The sequence below is a fragment of the Bactrocera latifrons genome, unplaced genomic scaffold (assembly GCF_001853355.1).
Source record: "Bactrocera latifrons isolate USDA-ARS-PBARC rearing strain unplaced genomic scaffold, ASM185335v1 scaffold_11, whole genome shotgun sequence".
Taxonomy (NCBI): domain Eukaryota; kingdom Metazoa; phylum Arthropoda; class Insecta; order Diptera; family Tephritidae; genus Bactrocera; species Bactrocera latifrons.
The window spans coordinates 1,897,476-1,922,558 of NW_017534519.1; the positions used below are offsets into that span (position 1 = coordinate 1,897,476).

General features: G+C 36.9%; 1 protein-coding gene across 3 annotated transcripts; it reads right to left on the bottom strand.

The window, feature by feature from the left end:
• Positions 1 to 1,452: 1,452 nt before the first annotated feature.
• Positions 1,453 to 20,165, bottom strand: LOC108972060 (sodium-independent sulfate anion transporter-like). 3 transcript variants are annotated; one of them, XM_018938542.1, is made up of 6 exons: positions 19,946 to 20,165; positions 5,367 to 5,773; positions 2,765 to 3,542; positions 2,393 to 2,695; positions 2,183 to 2,328; positions 1,453 to 2,100 (listed from the first exon to the last, which is right to left on the bottom strand). In XM_018938542.1, exons 2-6 carry the CDS (start codon positions 5,727 to 5,729, stop codon positions 1,759 to 1,761), a joined length of 1,932 nt encoding a protein of 643 aa, XP_018794087.1. In that variant the 5' UTR covers positions 5,730 to 5,773; positions 19,946 to 20,165; the 3' UTR covers positions 1,453 to 1,758. The 3 variants fall into 3 exon arrangements, with proteins under 3 accessions (XP_018794087.1, XP_018794071.1, XP_018794079.1); XM_018938526.1 differs by lacking the exon at positions 19,946 to 20,165 and adding an exon at positions 5,909 to 6,087; XM_018938534.1 differs by lacking the exon at positions 19,946 to 20,165 and having other exon boundaries at positions 5,367 to 6,087.
• Between the last annotated feature and the right edge of the window lie 4,918 nt (positions 20,166 to 25,083).

Here is a 25,083-nt window from a genome sequence, read left to right on the forward strand (position 1 = left end):
TAGACTCAAGACTTTACATATCCCCACAAGTAAAATTTTAACGGTGTGATATCACACGATCTTAATGGCCAATCGACCGGCCCAAAACGTGAAATTATCCGCTCACTGAAGTGTTCTCTCAACAAATTCATTATTTGTTGCGACATGTGGGCAGCCGTCTTGTTGAAACCAAATATCGCCGAGATCACTTCATTGCACTTCAATTTCAGGCATTAAATAGTCGGTTATGATGGCGCGATGACCGTCGCCATTGGCAGTCAACCGCTGATTCCACCCGACCACAAACCGCACCAAACTGTTGTTTTTTCTGGTTGCACTCGAATCTCTTCAGCTCCGAAATGCAGCAATTTTGATTGCATACGAGTACATAGCTATTGAGCCAGAAATGGGCCTGATCGCTGGACCAAATTTTGTCCAAAATTTTTTAAAGACCTTTTAAGAGCCTAAAGCGCGAAGCGATATCGCTTAACTAGGTTGAGTGGCTTCAGTTCTTACACAAGCTGTAGTTCGTACGCTTTCAATTTGATATTTCGAAAAATACGTCAAGTCGTTGCATACGTCAGCCCGAGTTGCTAGGAACGGCGCTGAATCGACTCTCGTTGGGCTTCGTGTACACTCTCAGCTACGGCTGTTATATTTTCTTCACTGCGCGCTGGACCTGGTCTATGCGGTCGAATATTATTCAATAATGTATGATGGGTCTCAAGACGGGTGATGCTATTGCAAATAGTACGCTCAGTAGGCCGCTTATGTTGACTATAAATTGAGCGAAGCGCGCGAAACACATTCTTTACAGAACGTGAATTTTCGTAATAGAGTTGAACGATATGCAAACGTTGTTCAGGCGTAAGTCTTTCCATGATGAAATGCCAAACAATACTCGACAAAAATAACATGACAGCTTGCAACGACTCACGGATGATCTGCCAAAAAAAAAAAAGATATTGAAAAAAGTACTTCTCACCGGATCACTCGTTATATACTTGAAGTAAATTTTTGCAATTAAATTTTATAAGCAACTTTAATTCATATAATACATATTTATTATAATTACATATATAATCGTCTATTGTTTAAATAAATACATCTCCTTAAGCGCGATGGACAAACTTAACAGTTGTATATAAAACTATACAAAATTAACTTGACTTATATACTATATGTATTTTAGCATATATGAATATGTATATCTATTTATCAACGACAGGATTTTCATCTATATATATCTATAGTATATGTATATACATATGTTTCTATGTACATGTGGAGTGTGAATAAATGTTCGTAGACAAACAGGCAGCCGCGGAGAAAATATACATAATTTGTTACTAACAACTACGACAAATATTTAAACTTTTTAACTGATTCCGTTAACAATTAAATAAAGTCGTATGGTCCCCTCTCCGCTTCAGCGTTGTCATGCCATAGTGTGCGAATTCATACACAAACATGTGTGGATGTATGTGTCGTATATATTTTACTCCTTTCTCAACTGCCTGTTATGCTTTGGTCTTCATATATATTACAAAGGATATTAGAACTATTTACAAATATGTCAAAATTTTTTCAAACTAGTTACTTGAGGTACATATGTCACTGACATGTCCTTGTTCCAACACTCCATCATTGAATAAATTGTAAAGAAGTAAGCAACGGTTATTTTTAGGTTTGCCGTTCTTTGCAAACAATATCACATATACATTTTTTTTTCCTTTCATAATACACTTTCACTGCTTAATACTGCCCTAAGCTATACTTTCACTTATTCGCCTCTATTCCTTTCCCAGCGAGCTCCATTTCCAAATGCTCAGTATCGTAGATAACAATCAGCCCCTTGTTGAGACCCTCGAACACCTGCGCGACTCGACGCTGAAGATTGTAGAAGTAGAGCTTCTGGTTGCGCGCTTCGAAGTCACTTATAAGCATGGAGACAACCTTGGCGGCTGTGAAGTCCGCGCCATAAATGTAGGTGCAATCGAGAACCACAGGCAGGGTTGACTTGCGGCCTTGTTTGTTGATCACGTTGCGCACGAACTCCACCGATGGGAAGATGAGGCAGCGATCGGGAGTGAGCATGAGATACTTAATGCCATTCGAAGTCTAAAATGGCAGACAGAGTGTAATGAGCAAATGAGGGATTTGCGTATTTTTTCTATACAAATAAATTTATCAATCGACTTACGCAAGCTGTTTCGACACGCAGTTTCGGACGTGCGGCGCTGTACAAAATGAATATGACGTTAATGCCAATGCCCACGAGAATGCCGATTTGCAACGGCAGCAGTAGACAAGCAATGAAGGCGCCGATACCGGGAATAAGATCGGTTTCTGTGAAGAGAGCGACATTAATCATGATTTCAATAAGCAATAATGGTTATTTAATTTAACTTACTTTTGCTTCTCCACATCGGCTTGATGACGCGATATTGCACCATGAAGATCACGGCAGACAAAATGATGGCGGCCAAAGCGGATTTTGGGATGTAATAGAAAGCTGGTGTGAGCCACAGCAAAGCGAATATAACAATTACACCAGTGTAGAGATTGGAGAGTTGTGTACGAACACCACTAGCATTCAAAACAGCACCACGAGCAATTGGTCCATTGCCACGGAAGCCTTGTGCGAAGGAATTGCCAATATTGCACAGGCCAATGGCGATGAGCTCCTGGTTGGCATCGCACGGTTTGCCATCAGCTATGGAGCACAAGCACATGATAAATTTAAAACCTCAAACTTCATTGTATGTCTCTATGTTGTACTCACCAAACGCTTGCACCAAAGCGGTATTTTCCAACAAAGAAATCAGAGGTACCACTATCAGTCCAGCACCCAAACTGCTCACCATTTGAGCGAAATTTTCATGTGTCTCCATAACTTCGCCGCTTGTGGAGTTGGTGTAGGTGGTCACCGAGAAAGGTGGCATTTTGAATTCTGGCAAACCCTTCGGCACATAACCGACCATCTTGAAGATATCAATGCCCGAGGTGCGCAACACATAACCCATAAGTGCAACCAAAATAACCAGCACCGCATTGCGTGATGTGCCAATCAGCCAAATAGTCTTCTCAAGCACCTTTTGCCAGACTTTTTTATCATCCTTGGGTCCAATTTTAACAGTAGTCATAGCGCGCATCGCTAAAAGCAAGAAAACACAACCAATCCCCAATGCTGCGTCATTCCAGCTGATATTATGTATATCGTTCCCAATTGAGATCCACATATCGACGAAAGTATCGCCCGAAGTGTCCACAACCAGTATATCCTTGAGTTGTGAGGTGAAAATGATGAGCGCGACAGCGCTCGTGAATCCCGCACTAACCGGTCCGGACACGAAGTCTATCAGAAAGCCCAGTTGTAACACACCCATCAGCACTTCAATTATACCGGTGAGGAATGTGAGTAATATGGTCTTCTCCAAACTACCACGCGCAGTTTGGTAGACGAGCAGCGCAGCGATGGCGGTGGGACCGACAGGCACATCTTTGCTGGAGCCGAAGAGCACATAAATGAAACAGCCGAAAAAGCAGCCGTAGAGGCCATACTGTGAGAGTAAAAAGAAAATAATTGTTGTTTCAGGAAATAAATATCGATTTTTATGTAGAGTGGGCATTTTTAAATATTTTTGTTTTTTTTTTGTTTACTGACAACAAGCTCAAGAATAATAAATATCTGGTCTCATTATATTTGTTAAACTAAGTTATGTTAGGTTAGGTTAGGTTAAACTGGTAGGCCAATAAGCCATGCATGGACCAGGTTTGGTCCTTGGCGATACCAGATGGAGCTCAGTTCCTAGGTCAAAAAGATGTAGTCATTTTTTAGGATGCCTACGCTTGACGCGAGTTTTAAGAGACTTTGAGGTCTCACTATCGATACCTCCTCCAGTGTATCAGATGCCTACAGAGTAGTCTTGCCAATGCGGAACAAGTGCAGAAGAAATGATCTACTGTTTCCCTGGTGCCCTGCTCTAAACAAGTAATATTACATTAGATATCCTTGTGGAGGTATTACAAGTATTGTTGTCCATTTACAGAGTGGTATACTGGTATTTCTTAGTTTTTTCTCAGACCAGATACGATGAAATATTGTGGAAATTTTCGTTCAGACTTTATTTGAAATAAAAGATTCCACAGATAATAGATTTGTCTACTGCCTTACATTGAAAGGAAATGAAATTATTTGTGGTCTATAAATAAATGTCTTGTATTTAATAATATTCGAAATATTTTTAACTTCCGTCACTTAAACAAAGGCTTCGAGGAGAGAATTACACTTGAGAAATTCAAGCGATCAAGTGCGTGCCTCTTCCATTTGCTTAGATAGCATCAGCATTGATAAGTGCAGATCAACAGATGTGTTCGTTCTGGTAGTCGATGACAGACGGATGACTTACAAATTGCTCACACGGTGCTCAATTACAAACACTCATGCATACATACATATGTACACCTGTAAGTTATTGTTATGGAATTATTTACGGTGATTTTATGAATGACCGTTTAATAAGTCAAATGTGATTTTATAATTCGTTATAAATAATCTCACTTTAGTACGAAACAATTAACTCAGTATCGGGGCTAATGGAATACCACAGCGCACGAACAGCAGTCACATATACATATGCATGTGCATGCCGATAAGTACGTATACTAACTGAACACACTGTGTGGGAGATTCCGTGTAAACGAAATTTACGAAGCCGCATTTGCATAATTCAGTGCGAAAAAACAATGTAAACAAAGGCAAGGAAATTCATTTGGTGACCAATTTTAAATAATCGTCTTAGAATATATTCACAACTGTAAGAAAGTATTTATGTATGCACAAGTGTTTGTGAATGCACTTAGCGCCAAAAGCGCTTGCTTGAGATTATCTGGATCGAAGGAAAAATTATTTCGCAGAATTCGATTACTTTTCGTCAAATACAGACATTTATTTTTGGTTAGTTGCTGACTCAGCAGAATTTGTTAATCTGATTGCGAGGTGTGACGGACCGCTGCAGATGCTTCGAATGCTGCTCGGATAATGAGACAAGTGCTTCGATCTTTATAACAAGAACAATAAATTTTGTTTTTCTCGAAACACTGTATGACGTATGCGCTTATATTTTTAAATCATTCAAAATGAAAATTACAGTTCTTTTTAAGGATTTTTTTTTTTTTTAATTTTGTGTTGAGGTATGGATCGAAAAAATCCTGGTGGGATATAGTTGTTCGTTCTATATTTAACTACAATTTCGCGATTTTGAGTTATGTTACTCTTTTGTTAACCGAGATACATCTTTCATTAATAGATTTTTTTGTATATTTTATTGGCTATTCTTAAAAGAATTTAAAACTTTTTATTATAACAATTACCCTGCACTCACCTGTAATTCTAGGCCTGTTATGCCCGCATAAGCCAAGCCCTGAGGTATCACTGTTAAACCGACCGTTATACCAGCTACCAAATCACCAACGAAATCATCACGATTGTATTTGGGCAGCCACTGTAGTATTGGTAAGCGTTTATAGAGTGTCTTTTTGCGAAACACATTCGCGGCGGTACGTTTGGCCCAATCGCCCGACTTTTCACAGCAGCCGCGTTCGGTTTGTGGATCATCATCTTGCACTATGTAATCGGTGCTGCCTGTGTACAAACCACTCGGTGGTATGTCTAAGGTAACTTCCGAACCGAAATTGTCATTGCCTTGGCCACTCGGTGTGATCGCGCTCAGTCTGTCTGAAGTCATTATGCGCACTTTTTAGTTTAACAACAAGAACTTATTTGTTTAGACTGCAATTAAAGTGGAAAAATACACACTTTTATTAGATAACTATTAAAACTAAAACAGTTGTGTCTCAATATGATTATTTGTGGTGTTTATTTCACGAGTTATTTACTCCTCAAAAAGTCTGAAATTATACGTACACTAAAATGTCGAGCCACAAGTGTGGGTGAATCGACGTTCACAGGGTTATTATTTGTAATCACTGAATTTGCACGAGAATCGAATTTGTTCCGCGAGAAAGGCGGGAAGTTTGCGTGTGCCGTCGCCTTAACGTCGAGTACGCGAATGCCACAATTGCGGCGAGTGTCAAGTGTAAAAAGTGTGATCTTGCAGCGCTTTTAGACGGGTGTGTCAGTTCTCGAATGTGCGGAAATCCCGAATAAGTGAACCCGAATTCATACAACGGCTGCAGCGCCAGCAGCAGCAGCAGCAGCTGCTCAAATTTAGTTCGCGTCTGTCCAATTGTCTGCAAGTGCGATTTTAATTGGTGGTTTTGTAATCGGCCGATCGCGCAAGCCGAGCAGCGTTAACTGCTGCAGCGCAGCCGAACCCTTTGGGCCAATGTCGCGTGCACGACGGCGGATCGTCCGTAGCGCGCACCTGCTGAGTGAAAAGGTTTTCGGAGCGCGCGACACATTAACTGCCAAAAAATCGCCAGCGCACAAACATAAAGGCGAGAGACCGACGTTTGCCACTTTCTCACACACATATGCACATATTTTTGTATTTGTTTGTAGACTTGAATAATCCGGGATATTAAAGTGCCATCAAATGGGCAGCCGGAAACAAGTGATCAGTAGATATTATAAAGTAATCAGAATTAAATAATATTTGATGCGAGTTGACATTAGTCAGATGCGAATGGGGTGTAATTAAAGAGTTCTCAAACTTTAGTTTTTAATTTTGGTTAAATATGAATATCATTACATATCTAGTTACTTTCGGATTATGTATGTACATATATACCCGCTTACACCCAATTTTAGGTTGTAAAACGCACGACATAATGAATATATGATAATTAATCGACGGTATGAATATTATTGCTCAGGGCGTCGATCTTCAAGTTCATCATTGATATTTGCGATGAAATCGTGCTAGCGTTGTGTCTTTATGGCTAATCGCAGACACATGAATTATGTTCACACCTTCAACTGAACATCAAAAAAAAAAAAAAAAAAGTTAACCTTTGAGGTTAGAAATGGAGTAGTTCAAACAAGACCACTGTTATACCAAACACAAACTCATTCATTGCGAAGAGCTTTGATTTAATTTCATGTAAATTTGTTGTTGAATATTGGTTTTGGTCCAAAAAACTATACATTTATGCCCATTTAGAAGAAGTACGAGAATGATCTGTTTCTGGCAGCAGCTGTCAATTGTCAGCTTGAGGAGTTGTCATGAAAAAGTAACTGTAACTGAGTAGTTAAGAACTCCTATCGCTCTGTCAGCTGACACTTGCTTCATTATGCTGCAGTTTACATGCACACATGGATTATTTCGCTTGTATGTATGTATGTGTCATTGTATGACAAGTGTACACAATAGCAGCACGTGCCGAGATATCTTCAATAATCGGTTATTTAGAAAACGCAATTACTATCATAACGTGTTTTTAATAATCCTTCAAAGCACAAACAATAACAACAATATTCACATCAATCGGAGATCTGGTCAGCTGATGAATTAATTGTGAAAATAATCCCCAAAGCATTTTCCCATTACACCCAGCACCCGTGCCGCGCTGCTAATTGCAGCAGACTCAAAATAATGTAACAACAACAAAAACAACTGTGGCGAACAACGACATTCCAGACCACGAGAAAAGCGCATTGTGACGCATTTAATCGGCTTCGATCAGTTGTGTTTTTGTCGAGTTTATTGCCAGGAGTACCTTGGCGCTGCCTGTTATTGTGGGGCAACAAAAACGTAAAAAAAGAAACAATTATGCATAACAAGCTTGTATTACGTAAACGATTTTGTGATACTAAAACTGACAAAAATACGAAACTTAAAATAAGACGCGCCTGGTCGGCATTTACAGCAAAAAACCCGGCATACTTATTGCGGCGACAGGCTCACCGGCCACTCTTGCGCACATATGTATGCGCGTGTGTGCGTGTTTGTGTGTGCAGGCACATCAATCGCGGCGCACGCATCATTCAAGAGCTGTTAAAAATACCAGCAGTGTACAATAAAGTAAAATACAGCTTTCATGCTAATTTGTAGTAATTGAAATGACTCAGTTCCAGTTGGACCGCCGTTCAATCCCAACTCATAATTATACAATAATATTTTATTATTATTTTCTGCTTTCAATATGATTATAATGCTTCCGAGATAATTTAATATTTTGCAAATAAGCGCTAGTCAATCGGAAAGCGAGAATCGCAGCATTTTCAAGCAATTTAGTTTTTGCCTTGCATTGCCTAGGCAGTGACGCCGTTAAAGGGTTCGCCTGGCGATGGGTCAACGCACGCCACACAAAATGTTTCAAGTTCGTTACTACATCGAACTTGCATATTGAAAAATGATGTTTCTGTTGAGATAGCAGCTTGTTGACACACACGGGATGTGATAAAATTGGGGATGACGATTGTGAACTGCAATAAACTGTAAATGCCATTGGCTGCAAATAATAGTTCGTTATTGCTTAACATTTGAAGTGGTAATGATTCAAAATTTTGTCTTGTTGGTCCCTCCGCATCAGCGCGGGAAAAGTTACATTGTGTTTCGCACCGGAGGCGCTAATGGATTTCGATTGAGATGTTACCTTTAATTTGCAACCAAATTAACCAATTAAATATTTGTCTTGTTGATTACAGTTTACATGAATGAGGAAGTCTAGAAGCGTCCCATACCGAATTTATTTCACCAGTTGAATTCCACAGAAATAAATGCATGAAAAATCAGTTTTGAATATTAGTTATATTGAAAAAATGAGAAAAAATTGTACTTATGTATATTACTTTTAACCAGCTTTTACGGGCGTGCTTTCTTCAAAGACCCAAGATGACTAGGAGGGGTTTATAACGTAATGCCGACAATCAAAATCTCGAACTTAGAATGTCCACAGTCAAAGGACCGCCCTTTTTTCTATCCAAGCAGAGAAAGGGAACTCTACTGACTAAAGGTTATAATCCAGAGCGTGTTCGTGGCCGCAGGCCGCTGGGCCTCGAAGGATCAAAGACACCTTTTCTTGATGTGCCGGAATTGTGATTTGTCGGTATTTTAACTGTCCGGATTCTAAATTTCGAGATTTTGATTATCGGCATTACCCTATACAAACTTCTTCTGTCCGTATTTTGATTTGTCGGTGTTTTGATTTGTCGATGTTTTGATTTGTCGATGTTTTGATTTGTCAATGTTTTGATTTGTCGTTGTTTTGATTTGTCGGAATTTTAAGTTTTGATATTTTGATTGACGGCATTTCGTTACACAACCGTCTAATCTTCGCAGTCGTAGTATTTAAAATAGTCATAAAGGAATTTTTTCCCCGATTCACAATAGTCCACTCATATATTTTATAGTAACCATGTTCATTCGTACCCTTACTTATTCTTCTATACAATTTCTTATATAAAATTAAGACTAATTTTCAAAATGATCCTAACAGCGCGTGCCACTGGATGCACTTAATCGCTTCCTGCTTTAAGTTCTACACATCGGAATATGTTTTTGCAGTCAATTGGTGAATAAAGCAAAATCTATGAAGAGTTCTTGAAGAACACAAATTATTATTTGAAAGTAATTCCAATGTTCTAACGACGCTAAGTTAATTAACTCGTAAAAAACCAAATTGTGGTAAAAGCTGGCAGATTATTCTGTAACGACAACTAATTTGCTATTTATACAACTCATTAGGCTGCGGTCAATCTTTTATCAATATACACGCAGTTCCCACAGCGCGCTTTCTTCTGGTAGACTGCGGATGGAACAGCACTTTCAGCGCGCACTGTACTTTGACCATCCAAATGCAAGCGCAAAAATTGTGTTTTGCATTTATTTACGTCACGTGACGGCGTAGTACAAAATTAATGGTCTAAAAGGAAAGAAAAAATTACTGAGGCTTACTTAACGACTGGCCGCTGCCTGGTATTAAAGCACTTCTTCTGCTGCTTGTGTTTTAAGGTAGAAATTTCGGCTGTTTACATACACCAAATCTTGGTGCAACGAACTTTCTTTTATTTTCGGCTAAAATACGCATTCAAAGACAAAAAACAGGCTCATTGTGGTAAGCTGCGGAAGGTATCGCTGTGGCTTTCTCCAAAGACATTTCTCGAAATGCATCGAAAAGATGCGCAAACTTGTATTTTTAGTATTTTTGCAAAATAAAAGTCGACTCTAAAGCCACTTGAGGTGTTTTTTTGGCTTTGGTTTTCGTAAGAATAATAAAGCCACTTTACTGTGAAAGGGGAAACACACTCGCGGCTGGAGTTTTAAATTTGTGCGCGGTTTCAGTGGTCAGCGATGATTCAGAGTTCACGACTTGACCTCATTCGGCATTAATTTACCGCTTCTTGTGTTGCATGCACTTCGTATGCGCCTTTTATCGTTCCCTATCAAATAACGGTACTCCAATACAAATTCAGGTTGAGAAATAATAATTTATGGTTTCCATTTAAATCTTTGGATACAAAGAAAGATTGGTAAAATAGTTGAGAAGTTCAATAACTAGCCATATTTGGCTAAATTTAATTGCAGACTTGTGTTGCGTAAATATTTTTCACACATCGTGAACTCAGTAAATTATATTATATAATATACATATATAATATTTATTTGTGGCTTTCGAAAAAATGATTCGTCGTAATGTTATTTAATAAGTCCACAATCAATAAAATATTACGCTTTAATTATGATCTCTTTACATGCACCGAGTTGATTTGAGTTTTCACACTTCCGATTTAGCAAAATATTTACACTTTCACTGGGCAAATCGTAAGGTGTTGTAGGTATGGTCTTAAGAAAGTATGGTATTTTGCATAAAAAAGTAACACAGACGCACTAGAAATCTAGCCTTCGGTATTGAAAGAGTTCGTGAAGGCAGTCAAAAGCACCCAACAAATCACGACTACCGAAATTCGAATACAACAAAAGAAAGATGTGGAAACTAATATATTTACTTATGTATAACAGCTCCAACTCATAAACACTTTGCGTAAGAAAGAGATGAACGATCACACGTGCACAAGTGTTTCGGCTAAATGTATCCATTCGACCATACCAATTTCATAGAAACTTTAACAGCGCGCTCTTGGTTAATTCATCGGGGATCTAACTGAAAGTTGGCTTGCAGAGCAATTAACTACAATTGTTGTTTAATATTGAAGCGAATATATCAGTCTAAAGTCCAGAGGACGCAATTGCTTGAGATGAGACCTTACCTATGTTAATATAGATACTTACCTTAAGATTTAAATTGGCGGCATTCGATTTCTTTATGAATATAAACAACAAAGGATTTTTATTCTCACTTCTTTTCATATCAATAAATTCTATAATACAATTCCTCTCAGGTGTCACCAGATAGCCAACCCAAAACTGTATATGAACCACAATCATACAATGTCTGCGTATGGTATGTGTATAAAAACCGACTGCGGCGTTGCAATGGCATTATTACTCTTCGCCCCACAAAGTTATCTCTGGCCATTATCTCTTCTTTATATATAAAAGTTAAGAGTCACGTTGTGTGCCCGCGATGGACTCCTAAATTATTTGAGCAATATTTAGCATTTTGTGTCCAGTTCAAACCAAATTAGAGGATAGGACAGTCAAGTCATAAACAAAAAATATAGTGAAAGCTCTATTAAATGAACGGTCTGTTAAGCGGACATCTCCATTAACCATGCACATTGGCCGGTCCCACAATTTGTTGATGTTTCTTAAGTTCAATCTGTTAAGCGGACAACTCTTTTAACTGAGGGAAGATACCTTTAAATTTGTTATTTTTCCAATGAAATGCATTTTTTGTACGAACATATTCAAAATTAAACTTCAAGTACAATCCCTTGGCTTATCGGCATACAAAATCGTTTTCGCCTTTATTCGTAAATAAAATTTTCACTGTGTTGAATAGTTTATTATGAATAATATAAAATGGATACCACAGGAACGCGTGGCCGGATCAACTAGAAATATACATGAATCAAATCCTGTTTTCTGTAATAATTATAAGCCACGGAAAATCAAAACTTTTTCTTTCCTTTTCCTTGGAGATATATACGAGTAATTTCTGACGATAAGTAAGGTATTCGCATAATTTGCAGTCAGGCACATCTCTCGGAATTAAGCTTCACATTTGCCAACTCGATAGGGTACAAAAAAATTCGAATTGCTAGTTTTTTTTTATACGTACAAGTACATCTGTCATGTAAGTATAATTAGTTGCTACCTATAATGTAAAAGTAGGATCCATACTTTATTTGATTGGCATAATTTATTATTTTTATAAAAACCTCCTTTGCAAATATTTGTGCATAAATATTTATATGCTTATCAAAGAAGTGTTAGCATACTTGAAGTGCATTAGATGTGGCGCTGTAAAAACATCCACAAATGCTTATGCATGTCAGTCAACACTGTATTATTTACATACATTCGATGACGTTTTCTTCACCTCGTTTCACATGATGCTCACAGCAAATCAAAGTCACGTGCTTTGACAACCAAAGAGTCAAATAATAACATTGATATATGTATATACATTGTTTTATATACATATGTACATATATATAAACGAATGTATGCAGTAAAGTGCACATCAACATCGACAAAAAAATATGTAAACAGAGTAACCAACCTTTGGTTTATAGCCGTCGGAGGAGGCCGCGACGAAAACGAATCAATGGGCAGTATGTAAACAAACATAAAAACAACGATTACAATCATGTGAGCATTATTCAACATTGCAATTTTTTTGAGCCACACGCGCTAAGCGATTCAACTTTGTACACAACTCAGCACACAACAACACAGCTGTTCTTAAAGCTTCTCTTACTCCGTGGAGTGGCTTTGTAAGTGCCCTAGACTGGTCTAAAACACTTAATGGCTCAAGACAGCGCCTGTCACGGACCAATATTGACTCAGAAATTGCTTGTCACAGTGAATCTCAACACCGGGTTTTGTTTGCCTTAATTGGCATGTGCGTAAGAGTCGACGAGGAAGGCGTGTAGAGCATAACAAACGTCTTGCACGCCAGCACTTATGTATCTACGAAATGTTGCCATATAGTATATGAGTATATAAAAGTTATGAGTATTTATACATAGGTATATGCAAAATTTAAAAGTTGTACTTTGTTCTTTACATGCGGGGTGTTGTGAATGTACCGGGAATACACAGTGAGAATAATTGTGCTATTTTAGATGGAGTGCTATTAAAAACTTCCTTATTTTGATACCAAAAATGCTTAATCTATTATAAAAAGTGGGGATAGTAATACATATTATTTGAAAATCCGTTATTTTGCTAGTCACTTTAGGAGTTTTGAGTGTAAAATGACACCGACTTTTTGATGGAAAAATCACAAGACGTGACCGCAAAGAATTCCGTTCTTTGGAAATAAAATGATCACTATGAGGGGTTAAATGGGCTTTCTCGGGTAAAAACAGCATCTTTTCAACAACTTTTTTCTCATACAAAAGATGCAATATTTTACAAGTATCAGAAAAAAGATGCGCCCGGACATGTTTTAGTTAAAACCTTAACTTAGAACTTGAATGAAGGAAAAAAATTAAAACTGGATATTTGGCAGACATTTTTACAAAAAATTAAAATGTCAGTGAAATTTTCGCAACATTTTTTTCAAATAGTACAAATCGAAAAAAAATCATTCGTCCAAGTCTTTGAGAATTCTCTCTCAAAGATTTGTGTAAAATTTCATGAAGATTGGATAAGTACTTCTTGAGGAATCTTTACAACCGACTTTAAAAACACAGTTTCGAGAAAAACGCGTTCAAAGACGGCGCACTTAATCTAGCTAGCCTCGAGCGCACAAGTTGTCAAGGCTGCTTCTCCGAAACTTTTACTCGGTACAACTTGAAAATTTAAGGATAAAAAAAATTGATTTAGTGAAACCCGTAAGCCCATATGATCCCTCAAACACCTTATTTACAGGATACGTTCTTGATGGTTTATTATTATGACCTCATTTCGATTTAAAATGAACTACTTTACTCTTAATGGAAGACATCTCTAATCGCTCTTTTAAGTTATTACTCAGATACATTGTGTCCATTGGAAACAATTACACTTTGTGGCATAATGGTATGTTATAATGAGCTTTAGTCAGATTGTGGCTGTTAAATAACAATTACAATATTTTATAGTTGATTACGTTATAATAAAAGTCGTGTTACGTACGAAGAGACGAAGTAACTGCCGTGTTCGATTCGTGCCCTTCAAAAATACTAAATTCGTCAATTTTAAATACGAAACCAGAGAATTAATTCAGTTAGTATGATAGAAACTCTAAAATTTCAGTTTGTATTTGTTTATGCCAGTCTAGTTGACTTGTTGACACCAGTTGCTTGTTCGTTTTGCCACACTCCAAATTTTTGCATATCTAAGTCAGCTTTAATTAGTATAACTAATTTATTTGATCAATTAATCAATAGACTCAACCAAATCCATTCACTGCAGCTTATTTCACTTTTTAACAATACCATCTTCCATAAGTGTCCTCGGGTATAATACAGTTTCTAATGCGTCACTAATTGTCGCAGCAATTATTATTAATTATTGTTATTGATATTTGTTCACAAGTTAATTATATGCATAGTGGCCAGCTGGGGTTTTCTGTTAAATCACTCGCTGCAAATACAAAAACGCTTGAGAGTTCTTGAAAAAACACAAAAATTTAATAGAGACTGTGACTGTGACGAGCTTTAATTCAGTTCACCTGTGCACATTTCACGCTTATTTTTGCCTGTTTTTTATTCACTTATGTATGTATGTAGCTCTTTACGCAAACATAATTCTCTTCGAGAATGAAAGCGTGTTAGACAAATGTCTGTGTTCATTCAATCAGTCGATTTACTATATATTATATTTTCTGTTTGCCGGCTTCCGAGCTAATCCGGCGAATTAACAAACTTGAACTTAGCTTGCGGTTAAACATAATAGTAACCCAGCACTAGACGCAGTTGTTTCTTACTGATTCGGATTTGATGTACTTGTAATTAGGTGTTTTGGTTAAATTTGCTCAAGTTATGAATCAAATTAACTTATACTGAAAATGAGTTTCTTTCAATTATAGTAAAAGTATGAGTTAAGTTTCTTTTAAATAATTATTGGCAATATACTTTTTAGAATCACTCATTTCAATAGATAAGCAAACAATAATCACACAAGCTTTTAAGCCTCATACATACATCGCGTTTTTTCAATGGGGGCGCTACAGAAGTAGACCGATAAGGACAGCAAACGACAATTGAGCGTCTGGTGGAAAAATTTGAATCCACAGGCACAGTAAAAATGTTCCCTAGCCAGAGAGAGAAAGAAGTGCCCGTAGTGTCGAGAATACCGCTGCATCCTGAAAAAATTACGGTTTGGTGCGGTTTATGGGCCGGCGGCGTCATTGCAACGTACTTCTTCGGTGATGATCAAGAACGGCACGTTAATGTGAATTGCAATCACTTCCGCTTAATGATAACAGAATATTTTTGGTCCGAATTGGAAGGTATGGACATTCGATTTATTGAAAACCAATTGGCCGCCTCGGTCGACCGATTTGACGCCGTTAGAATGTTTACTGTGGGGGTACATCAAGTCTATAGTCTATGCCAACAATCCAGCGACGATTGATGAATTTCATACGAATATCGAACGTGAATTGAGCTTCATCTATGTGAGTTGGCTTTCTAAAGCCGTTATTAAGAACTGAAGAAAATCTCATACTACATCAAAACTAGTACAAATGTAACTAGTTTGAGCGTGCTTACCCGCTCTGTGCACTTTTCTTATAATTGTATGTGTAGGCTGGCTAATTGTCCAATGTGTTTCGGGCGTAATAAAATCTTTTGTTGACTTGGTTTGAAATCAAAAATTAATAAAGTTCGATCTAGTCATAAGTTTGTCCCTCTGCGATTTTTGTGTTGAAAACTTGATTTCTTGTTGCCATTGGAATCGCGCTCATTGACTGGTACGAACTAGCACGTATATTTTAGTGTCATGATAATAGCAAATATATGTACAAAGTAGACACACTGACGAACAAAAGCTATGTTGTTTAGGTGGCGTTGTGTCTTTATGATTTGAAACACACACAGCCACACGCTGATGTTTAGTGGATATTTGTTAAATTTCGCAATATGCATCTGCTTAAAGCTCCGCATATGAAATGGCACTTTTATTCACTTTTATCGACACTGTAAACTGACTAAATATTTGCCAACACACATACATGCATACATGCATGCAAAATTTTACGTTTTCTTATTTTCTCAATGTCTGCACTCAAAAAAGTGAGAAATCATCAAGCAACCACTAATTTCAATTATTGCCGTCAAAATTAATTTATCTTGGACTGGAAATTTCCTAAACGCAATTTGACTTGATTTTATTTTTGACAATATTTGCTCAATTCCCTTATCACTATTAGAAGCATTTATCTGTTCTGCTAAGAAACTGGGTGTGTTGGGCTGCCTACATACATATGTAGGTCCCTAATGATGTCAATAAAAATCTATTGGTGCAATAACCAACTTCGCTGCTGCGCACTCTCACTGTTGACAATGGTTTGTGGCCCGAAGCATTGCTGTGTGACATGCAATGCTTATAAATAATTTCTTCGGAGCGAGCAAATAAATTAAACAATCTTGCATAAATGCGAAAACGATGACAATATAATTACTTATGTGCAACAAGTGAGAACACGCTGCAATTGATTTTATTGCTAGTAAATATTTACCACAACATATCTATCGTAAGTCTGTATTTGCTTGCCATATTCGCCAAATAATAGACGTCAATATTCATAATTAAATTTTGCCAATTGCATACCTCAGGTTTTAAGCCTGCTTCTGATAGCTCGTGGAGCTACTGCCAGCAGAATTTCGGCGCATAAATTTGGAAACAAAGAGCAACGCCTCAAATCCAATCAATCATGTTTATTGTGATCATAAATAAYATTTGGGCGACGTCGTGTACACTCACACATATGTATATACATAAATATATATTTGTGCTATTTTGTTTGTGTTTCGGATTATGTTTATGGGTGGTTGTAAATCGCTTTTATTGCTGGGATATTTTGTGATTTGGTGTGGCTAATAAAATTACTCGAATACAGAAGCTTATAGGTAGGTATTATTAGTACACACATGGTAGTGCATATTCCACTGCTCAGAAGTGGACTTTGCACCCTGTGCTACCAAGAGCCTAATGCAGATATTGCAAAGAAATGCTAAAATACAGCGAAGCTTTTAAATGTTCATGTTCAAAATATCGCGAAATTTTCATTTTTTCCAGTTTTTTTATTTTTCTAAGTTTCTACTTCTAAGTTGAGGTTTTAACTAAAATACATCTATTTTTTCCACTTTAGAGGATCCTGTAAGGAGTTATCCCGGGCGCATCTTTTTTCGAGAGGTCACCAGAAATGGTGCCGCAATGGCCGAGTTTAGATTTTTTTTTTCAAAAAGTTTCAGAATTTTTTGTTTCTTTGTTGATAGTGCATGTTTGAAAAAATAAAAAATTCTAGTAAAATATTTCAGCTTTTATATGAGAAAAAAAAATTTTTTTAAAAAGGCTGTTTTGTACCCATGGAATCCCTTAAATTTTCAAGTCGAAGTGATGGAGTAGCCGCAGTCAGATATTTTTCATTGCTATAATTTGGTGGAGAACTTCTTGTGATTGCTATGCTAGGCAGATAAGCCCAGCGGGCCACCTAACCTAGGTTAAAACCGACATCAGCTTGCTACAATGGGCAAAACTAGGCTCAAGTTGAATAAATATATTTTCCACCTTCTGAGCATCGTAAAAATAGCTTAACGTGCATTCGATAGCTCTAAAAAAACCATGCATTTTAGCGGAGTTATAAAAATGTATTATTTACTACCGCTACAGCTGGATGGAGTGAGCAATCCAAAGTATTCTAACATCGAATTTGTTAATTCATAATTTCCGAATACTCAAAGATTAAATCAAGTCTTTTGTTTTAAAGGGAAATCGATTGTGTTTACGAATGCACGTATAAATTTCAAACGGTCATAAGATAATGTTATATTTATATGCAATTGCTATTATAAATCAGGCATATTGACTACGTCTCCTATTGATAAGACCCATGGTGGCGCTCCACTGCCCCCTATCTTTATTTTACATTTTATTATTTCATACAATGTGCAAATGTTCTCTTCAGTGTTCCTCACTGAACTAGCTTCGTGCTCTAGCTAGTGATTGATGCAGGTGCATCGTACTTATTTTCCCCAAGCGTTTTACAAGCTTACTACGTGTGCTAATGTTTATGTAAATACAGGCAAATGCCAGCTCCTGTTTTGACTCGCAGTATGCAACGCTTCCGAAAGTCAATAAACAAAGCGATAGCGATGATGCATCAAGTTTAAAATTATTCGCGATGACAAATACCCTTAATGAAATTACTTGAATTTAGTGAGAGGAAGTGAGTAAATGACAAATACTAAATAGAAGTATATGCTTTATATTAAGTGCTTCACCATAAGGCAACTAATTATTTTCGATGAGATAAAATCACCAACCGAAGGGAAATCACATAAGTCGGCCGCCGGTTAGACGAAGCAAAATCACAAAGTTTAATTTTAAGAATGTTTACTAAAAATCTATGTGCTTTTAGTAAGTCTTCTAGCGCACGTGCGCGACAAGTGCTGTGGATTTGAATGCATTATCTCATGGCTAAAAGCAGAGTAAATATCTTATTATCTCACAATTGTCTAGGCGCTGGACACCAGCCGCAAATCATGATAAGAAAGTATGCAAGCAAAGCCAACGTTGACGCGCGTTTTGTCTAAGATAATCGCTTGGCCAGACGCGTGCATCCGCTTAATTAGATTGAAAGCGACAGAAGAAGTCCAATGTATGCATATAATTCGAGCACAGATTGATCGCAAGGGTTATTTCAATAAAAAAAAAAAAATAAACAAATAAATCCTTTCCACGTAGAATGATTGCAATTAATGATGAAGTCATTGTCGCGTGCGGACATTTATGTGAACTAATGCGCTCTTTCAACTAAAGGTAATGTAATACTAGGAAAATTCTAAATAGAATAGAGTTAAATATATACACTTGGATGTCAGAAAAAATGCGTTTTTTGTGAATTTTTTACGAGGTAATTTATCTAATAAATAAATAAAAAATGTATTGTAGTCAGTACAATTTACTTTACATGGGTTTACAGGTTTTAAAAGGTCGACTTTTTTTATCTTATTAAATTCTACAACCCCTCTAGAATATTGTTCTTAATTCAAGTTGGCCCGAGTAATAGTTTCGGAGATATAGCTTTGAGAATTTGTGCGCTCAAGGCTAGCTAGGCTATGTGCGCCGTCTTTCAATGCCTTTTTTCTCGAAACTGTGTTTTTGAAGTCGGTTGGCAAAACTTCTAGAGAACTACTAAACCGATCTTTATGAAATTTTACAAAAAATTTTATTCTTTACGAAAAAATGTCTTCCAAAAAAGTTTTAACGAAAACACGTATTTTTCACTTTAGTTGATTCTGTAAGGAGTTATCTTGCCAACGCAGGCGTATCTTTTTTCCGAGTTGGCGCAGAAAATGTCGTCGCAATGGCCGAGTTTAAAATAGTTTTTTCCAAAATTTTAGAATTTCTTTGCTACTAGTGTACGTTTGTAACAATGAAAAATTCTAATTAAATATTAAAAAAAAAAAAAAAAGGTTTAAAAAGTATGTTTTTACCCGAGGAAACCTATGTAACCCTATATTAGTCTTTTAAAGAAAATATTGAATCAACTTGAACCGCTACTTCCTTCAAATTTCACTTATTAAATAAATGTCTCATTTTTGCATCAAAACAGCAACTTAAGACAGAAAAACACTTTATTATATAATTTAAAGCCTCTTCAAATAGAATCGAAAAATTCCACATAATTGTTTTTTTTTTTTTGTTTTGCATAAAGTTCTTACTTCCTCTTTTATCCACCAAATACACACATAAAGCTCTAAAAATTATTGCCTTACACTGATAAAAAAGTCCTTTTTGTGAAATCTTCAGCAACGCACCGAAAATGTCCTTTCAACTTGATTTTGCTTTAAAGCCAAAACTCTGCAATTGTGCGTCAGTCTATGTGCTTTGGCAGTAGAGTTTTAACAGCGCTTTTGCTGCCGAGTGGTGTGACAACAAACTTTTTTGAAAATACTTGCCACCGATAAGGCAACACCCACCGACCACGAATCTAAGCGTTTTATATCTCGAAATCAACTGAACTGTGACGGGGCTTCGGAATGGTCTTTATAAATTTTATATCCCCGTACGAGTGTACTCGAGCATATATAGTGCTCACTCTTTTGCCTCGAGATAAAGTTTTATGATAAGAGTTTGAGTCAATATTTTGTGCGCCATGTCGGTATATGACACACGCACCGGCCAACTGAAGTGAGTGCACATACAGGTCTGTCCATACATATGCATGTATAGTATGTTTGGGCATACAAAAAATCTCATGAAGAAAATGATAAACAAGAAAGTTGCAGATGCAGGCATGTATGTATGCGTGTGGGCATATAAGCATACAGATCGTGCTGTAGAGAATTAGACTTTAATGAAATTGCCAATCTCCGAGCACGTCAATCGTACGTAATACGATGCAGGAACAGTTATAGGCGATTATAATATTATATAAGACCCGGCTAGGAGGATCTATTGATCAAGCGTAATGATATGACGCTACCACAAGTATATATTGATTTTCCGTTTTTATGAAGACATAATTGGAATTATGAGAGTCCGATTCTGAGTACGATTAATTGACTACAAAACTTGTGCACCGTGGCTATAATAAACATTTCCCAGGTGCAGTTCTTATAGCATGAAAGGGTATAAAAAGATCTTTATCTTGATTTTGAGTCAAGCATTCGAAGATCTGAAACACTGTTTTGGTCAATAATCCATTCCAAAATTCGGGAAAATAGCTTGCCAATCAATATAGTTTTTCATATAAGGACTTGATTTCCATCGGACAGTTTGTATAGCATAGCTACCAGATAGTGTTTTAACACGGCGGTCGACAAGTGAGCAGCTTCTTGAGAAGAAAAGGCCATGTACAATATTTCACAGCGAAATCTCATAAACTGAGGGTTCCATATATGCAGAACATGCGTTATACAAAAGGTATGGCTATATAGACTTATCTTGATCATATACATTTATGTGCTTTTGAGGATCTACGACGATTCCTTCGGGCGTTACAAAATTTACAAACTTAATAAATCCTATTCAAGATGGACAATCATATTTATTATGAACTTGCCTTAAAGGCAAAGGAGTTCAGAACCTTGCAGATTTTCCAAAACTGTCAAAAGCACACACTACGCTGAAAATTTGTTTATTATAATTTATTTATTGTTTGTGTTTATGACTAATTTATTCATTTAATTAATTTTTTAAATATTTTTCGAATTCATATTAGACATAAGTTTTCGGTTTATGTGCTCAGCACTGTGACATTTCTCGTATGTATGAAATTCATTAACTACCCTCCGATAATTGAAGTCTTGTGAGCCGCATATTCTTATGCAAACAACAAGTGACGTCACTGTTCCTAATAGGATCGGCACACACTGCGCGCGATCGTCTAATCACAATGCCAAAGCAAATGCACGATTATTAATTAATATGCAAATTTGTGTTGGTAATCAAAAGTGTGCAAATAAATACGCCAGTCCATAAGGACGCCTGTACTTTATTAGCTACGCACACTCGTGCGAACATAAATCCTGGATTTTGTGAAATTTGCGAAGTGCGAAAGCAATATTTCCGCTCAGTGAAGGATGTCTCAATTAACTGTGTAAATACGCGGCTCAAACTCAATTTGCGGAACACTCAACGAGGCTATATTAAATATATATGTACATACCTATATAAAATATGCATGCGTCTAGCCTGAAAGAGTCGAAGTTGGGCCATAACGGGGCATCTCGACAGGATAAAATCCATGTCTTACTAACTGCATTGCCGTGCCTGTTGCCTGTGGAAACTCCATATTGCTTATTGCTTACAATATATGGAATACTAATTAGTTTGACATAGTTTGTCATGTCACTTCAGCAGTTTGACAGCGCAGTTTTCATTTCTATGAAAATTTCGACGGTATTTTCATTTCGATAATATGAAATTTAGAAGAGCGAGTATTACGAATAAGACGGTTGTGTTATATAATAAAAATAAAATACATTTTCAAACTTGAGTTCAATATTGTTAATTTACAGAAAAATTATGCAAATTGCGTTGGGAATGAGCGAAGTCTTAACTTTAACAAACTTATACTAGCATAAATCAAAATATCATTGCTCATATTAAATTTATTATTTTATTTGGTATATAAAATGTATGCCACACTTATTATATAGTAGTCCAAAAATATCAATTCTTATTTTTCCCAGAAATACATTTGTAAAAAAGGGGATCGCAATCCTTTTTTTATTTTCCTCATAAAAGATTTAAACAGTTCGAGAGCTCAAAGCATGCGCTACATTAGCTCGAACCTACTTACCCTACGCCTTTGCGCAAATGATTATGTTATGACAATGGCAATATATTTGACAGTTAGTATGACATAAATTTTATCCTGTCGAGATGCCCCGTAACTCGAATGTAACGCAAAGATTGGACAACGATCAAAAATGTATAAATCCCTGGATAACGGGTAGAAGGAAAATTATCAATTTATTTTGTATCTAAAATGTAAGCACGTTGTCTATGAACATGAGTGTGCTTGTCCGATTGTGTCCAGGATGAGTACCTTCAATTAGAATTGACACATTCCCACAAAACATATGTTCAGAAGTGTCTCTGTGTAATCAAATTTGCTTAAATAAAATCTCAATAGTACTTGATTTATAAGTGTCATGTAGATTATCAATGAAATTAGGGTTGTTCTATTCGATGCGATACAAATTGAGCAACAGAAAACTTTAACTGTGACGAGGGCAAGCGCTCGAGGCTAGCTGAACGCGTTATTTTCGAAGCTGTGTTTACTCAACCAATCTTCCGGAAATTTTACACAGGTCTCTGAGATTACAACTATTTGAAAAAAAAGTTAAGTCTATGAACATTAATTCTTATAGACTAACGGTGAATTAGAATTCCAAAATAAAACAGAACTGTGGGTATTAATGAAGGATACCTTAGGGTGAGAAAATCGAGAAGAACTTTCTCGGAAATCGAGTTCAACTCACTCATAGCACGCTTGAGAGGAGCATATTCAGCAAAATTGGTATTTTCCTTTTTATAATAAAATGGATCAATTTTCACTGAAATTTTAATTTTTTTTCGTTAAAATGTCTGCCAAAAATCCAATTTTCAGGTTTTTTCCTTCACCCAAGTTCTAAGTTAACGTTTTAATTAAATCAAGTATTTTTCATTTTAGTTGATCCTGTATTGAGTTATACTGCCAACGCGGGCGCTTTTTTTCCGAGGGGAGTCGAGGTTAAAATATTTTTTTTTTTTAAACTTTCAGCATTTATTTGTTAATAGTGGTTACTTGTAACAATAACAAATTAGAATAAATTATTACATTTTTTGAACGAAAAAAAAGGATTGAGAATGGCTGTTTTACCCGAGGAAACCCAATCCATCCACACTTCTAATAATATCACTAGTATACAGTCAACCCGCGCCCCTAGTTCTGCTTTCTCCAGACTAGACAAGGAAGTAACACAAATGGGTCTGGCAGTGAACGAGGGCAAGACGAAATATCTATTGTCATCAAACAAACAGTCGTCGCACTCGCGACTTGGCACTCACGTCACTGTTGACAGTCATAGCTTTGAAGTTGTGGATAATTTCGACTATCTTGGAACCAGCGTAAACACCACCAACAATGTCAGCCTAGAAATCCAACAGGTGCTACTTCGGACTGAGTAGGCAATTGAGAAGCAAAGTCCTCTCTCGACAAACAAAAACCAAACTCTATAAGTCACTCATAATACCCGTCCTGCTATATGGTGCAGAGGCTTGGACGATGTCAACAACGGATGAGTCGACRTTGCGAGTTTTCGAGAGAAAAGTTCTGCGAAAGATTTATGGTCCTTTGCGCGTGGGCCACGGCGAATATCGCATTCGATGGAACGATGAGCTGTACGAGATATACGACGACATTGACATAGTTCAGCGAATTAAAAGACAGCGGCTACCCTGGCTAGGTCATGTTGTCCGGATGGACGAAAACGCTCCAGCTATGAAAGTATTCGACGCAGTACCCGCCGGGGGAAGCAGAGGAAGAGGAAGACCTCCACTCCGTTGGAAGGACCAAGTGGAGAAGGACCTGGCTTCACTTGGAAACGACTGGCGCGCTGTTGTTAACTCGCCTATAATCGCGTAAGCGGTGTCTACGCCAATCAAGAAGAAGAAGAGTATACAGTCATTTTGCGATTGTGATATTAGAGGTTGTTCCGTGCTAATTTGGGTTGCTAAAACCGATAGCGATAGTTAAAATTTCATAACAAGTAGCTTTTTTTTGTCTTATAGCCAAAGGGTATAGGGGTCCAACCAGCACCATTTACTATAAAGACAAAAATAGCTGACAACTTTTGAAGTCAAATTCGTAATCAGGGCACTTCAAATACACAGACCGCTCAACACATCGATCGCAAATTTTCCTTCAGATTTTTTGAGTGAAAAGAGAAAGATGCTGAGTTCTTCAATTAGACACTTTAAAACTTCCAAAACGGGCTTATGTCAACATATGGAGCGTTTTAAATGCATAATTGAAAGCAAAATTATTTATTCACACCCACGCGTGTTTATAAAACCGCTAATGCATTTATGACATGTCAAAAAGTATTACATTAATATATTTATACATATACAAATACGTATCGATGCAAATTGGAAATGCTTTTATTGCCTGACAGGTGATGGGAAGCAGTTTCACATTTGTTAGCAATTTTTCTGAGAAATTGTCTTTTTTTATTGGTGTTATTCGCCCAGACGTTTTTTATTATATGCTAATTCTGTAAGTAATTGGTCATTGTTTCGTATGCACTTCGGGATACCTTTCAATATTGCAAATACAAAATAAAATTAAGATCTGAATGTGCGAAAAGTTCATCAAATTCCATAAATTAGACAATGAACAGAGCTGACTAAGGGTTAATTG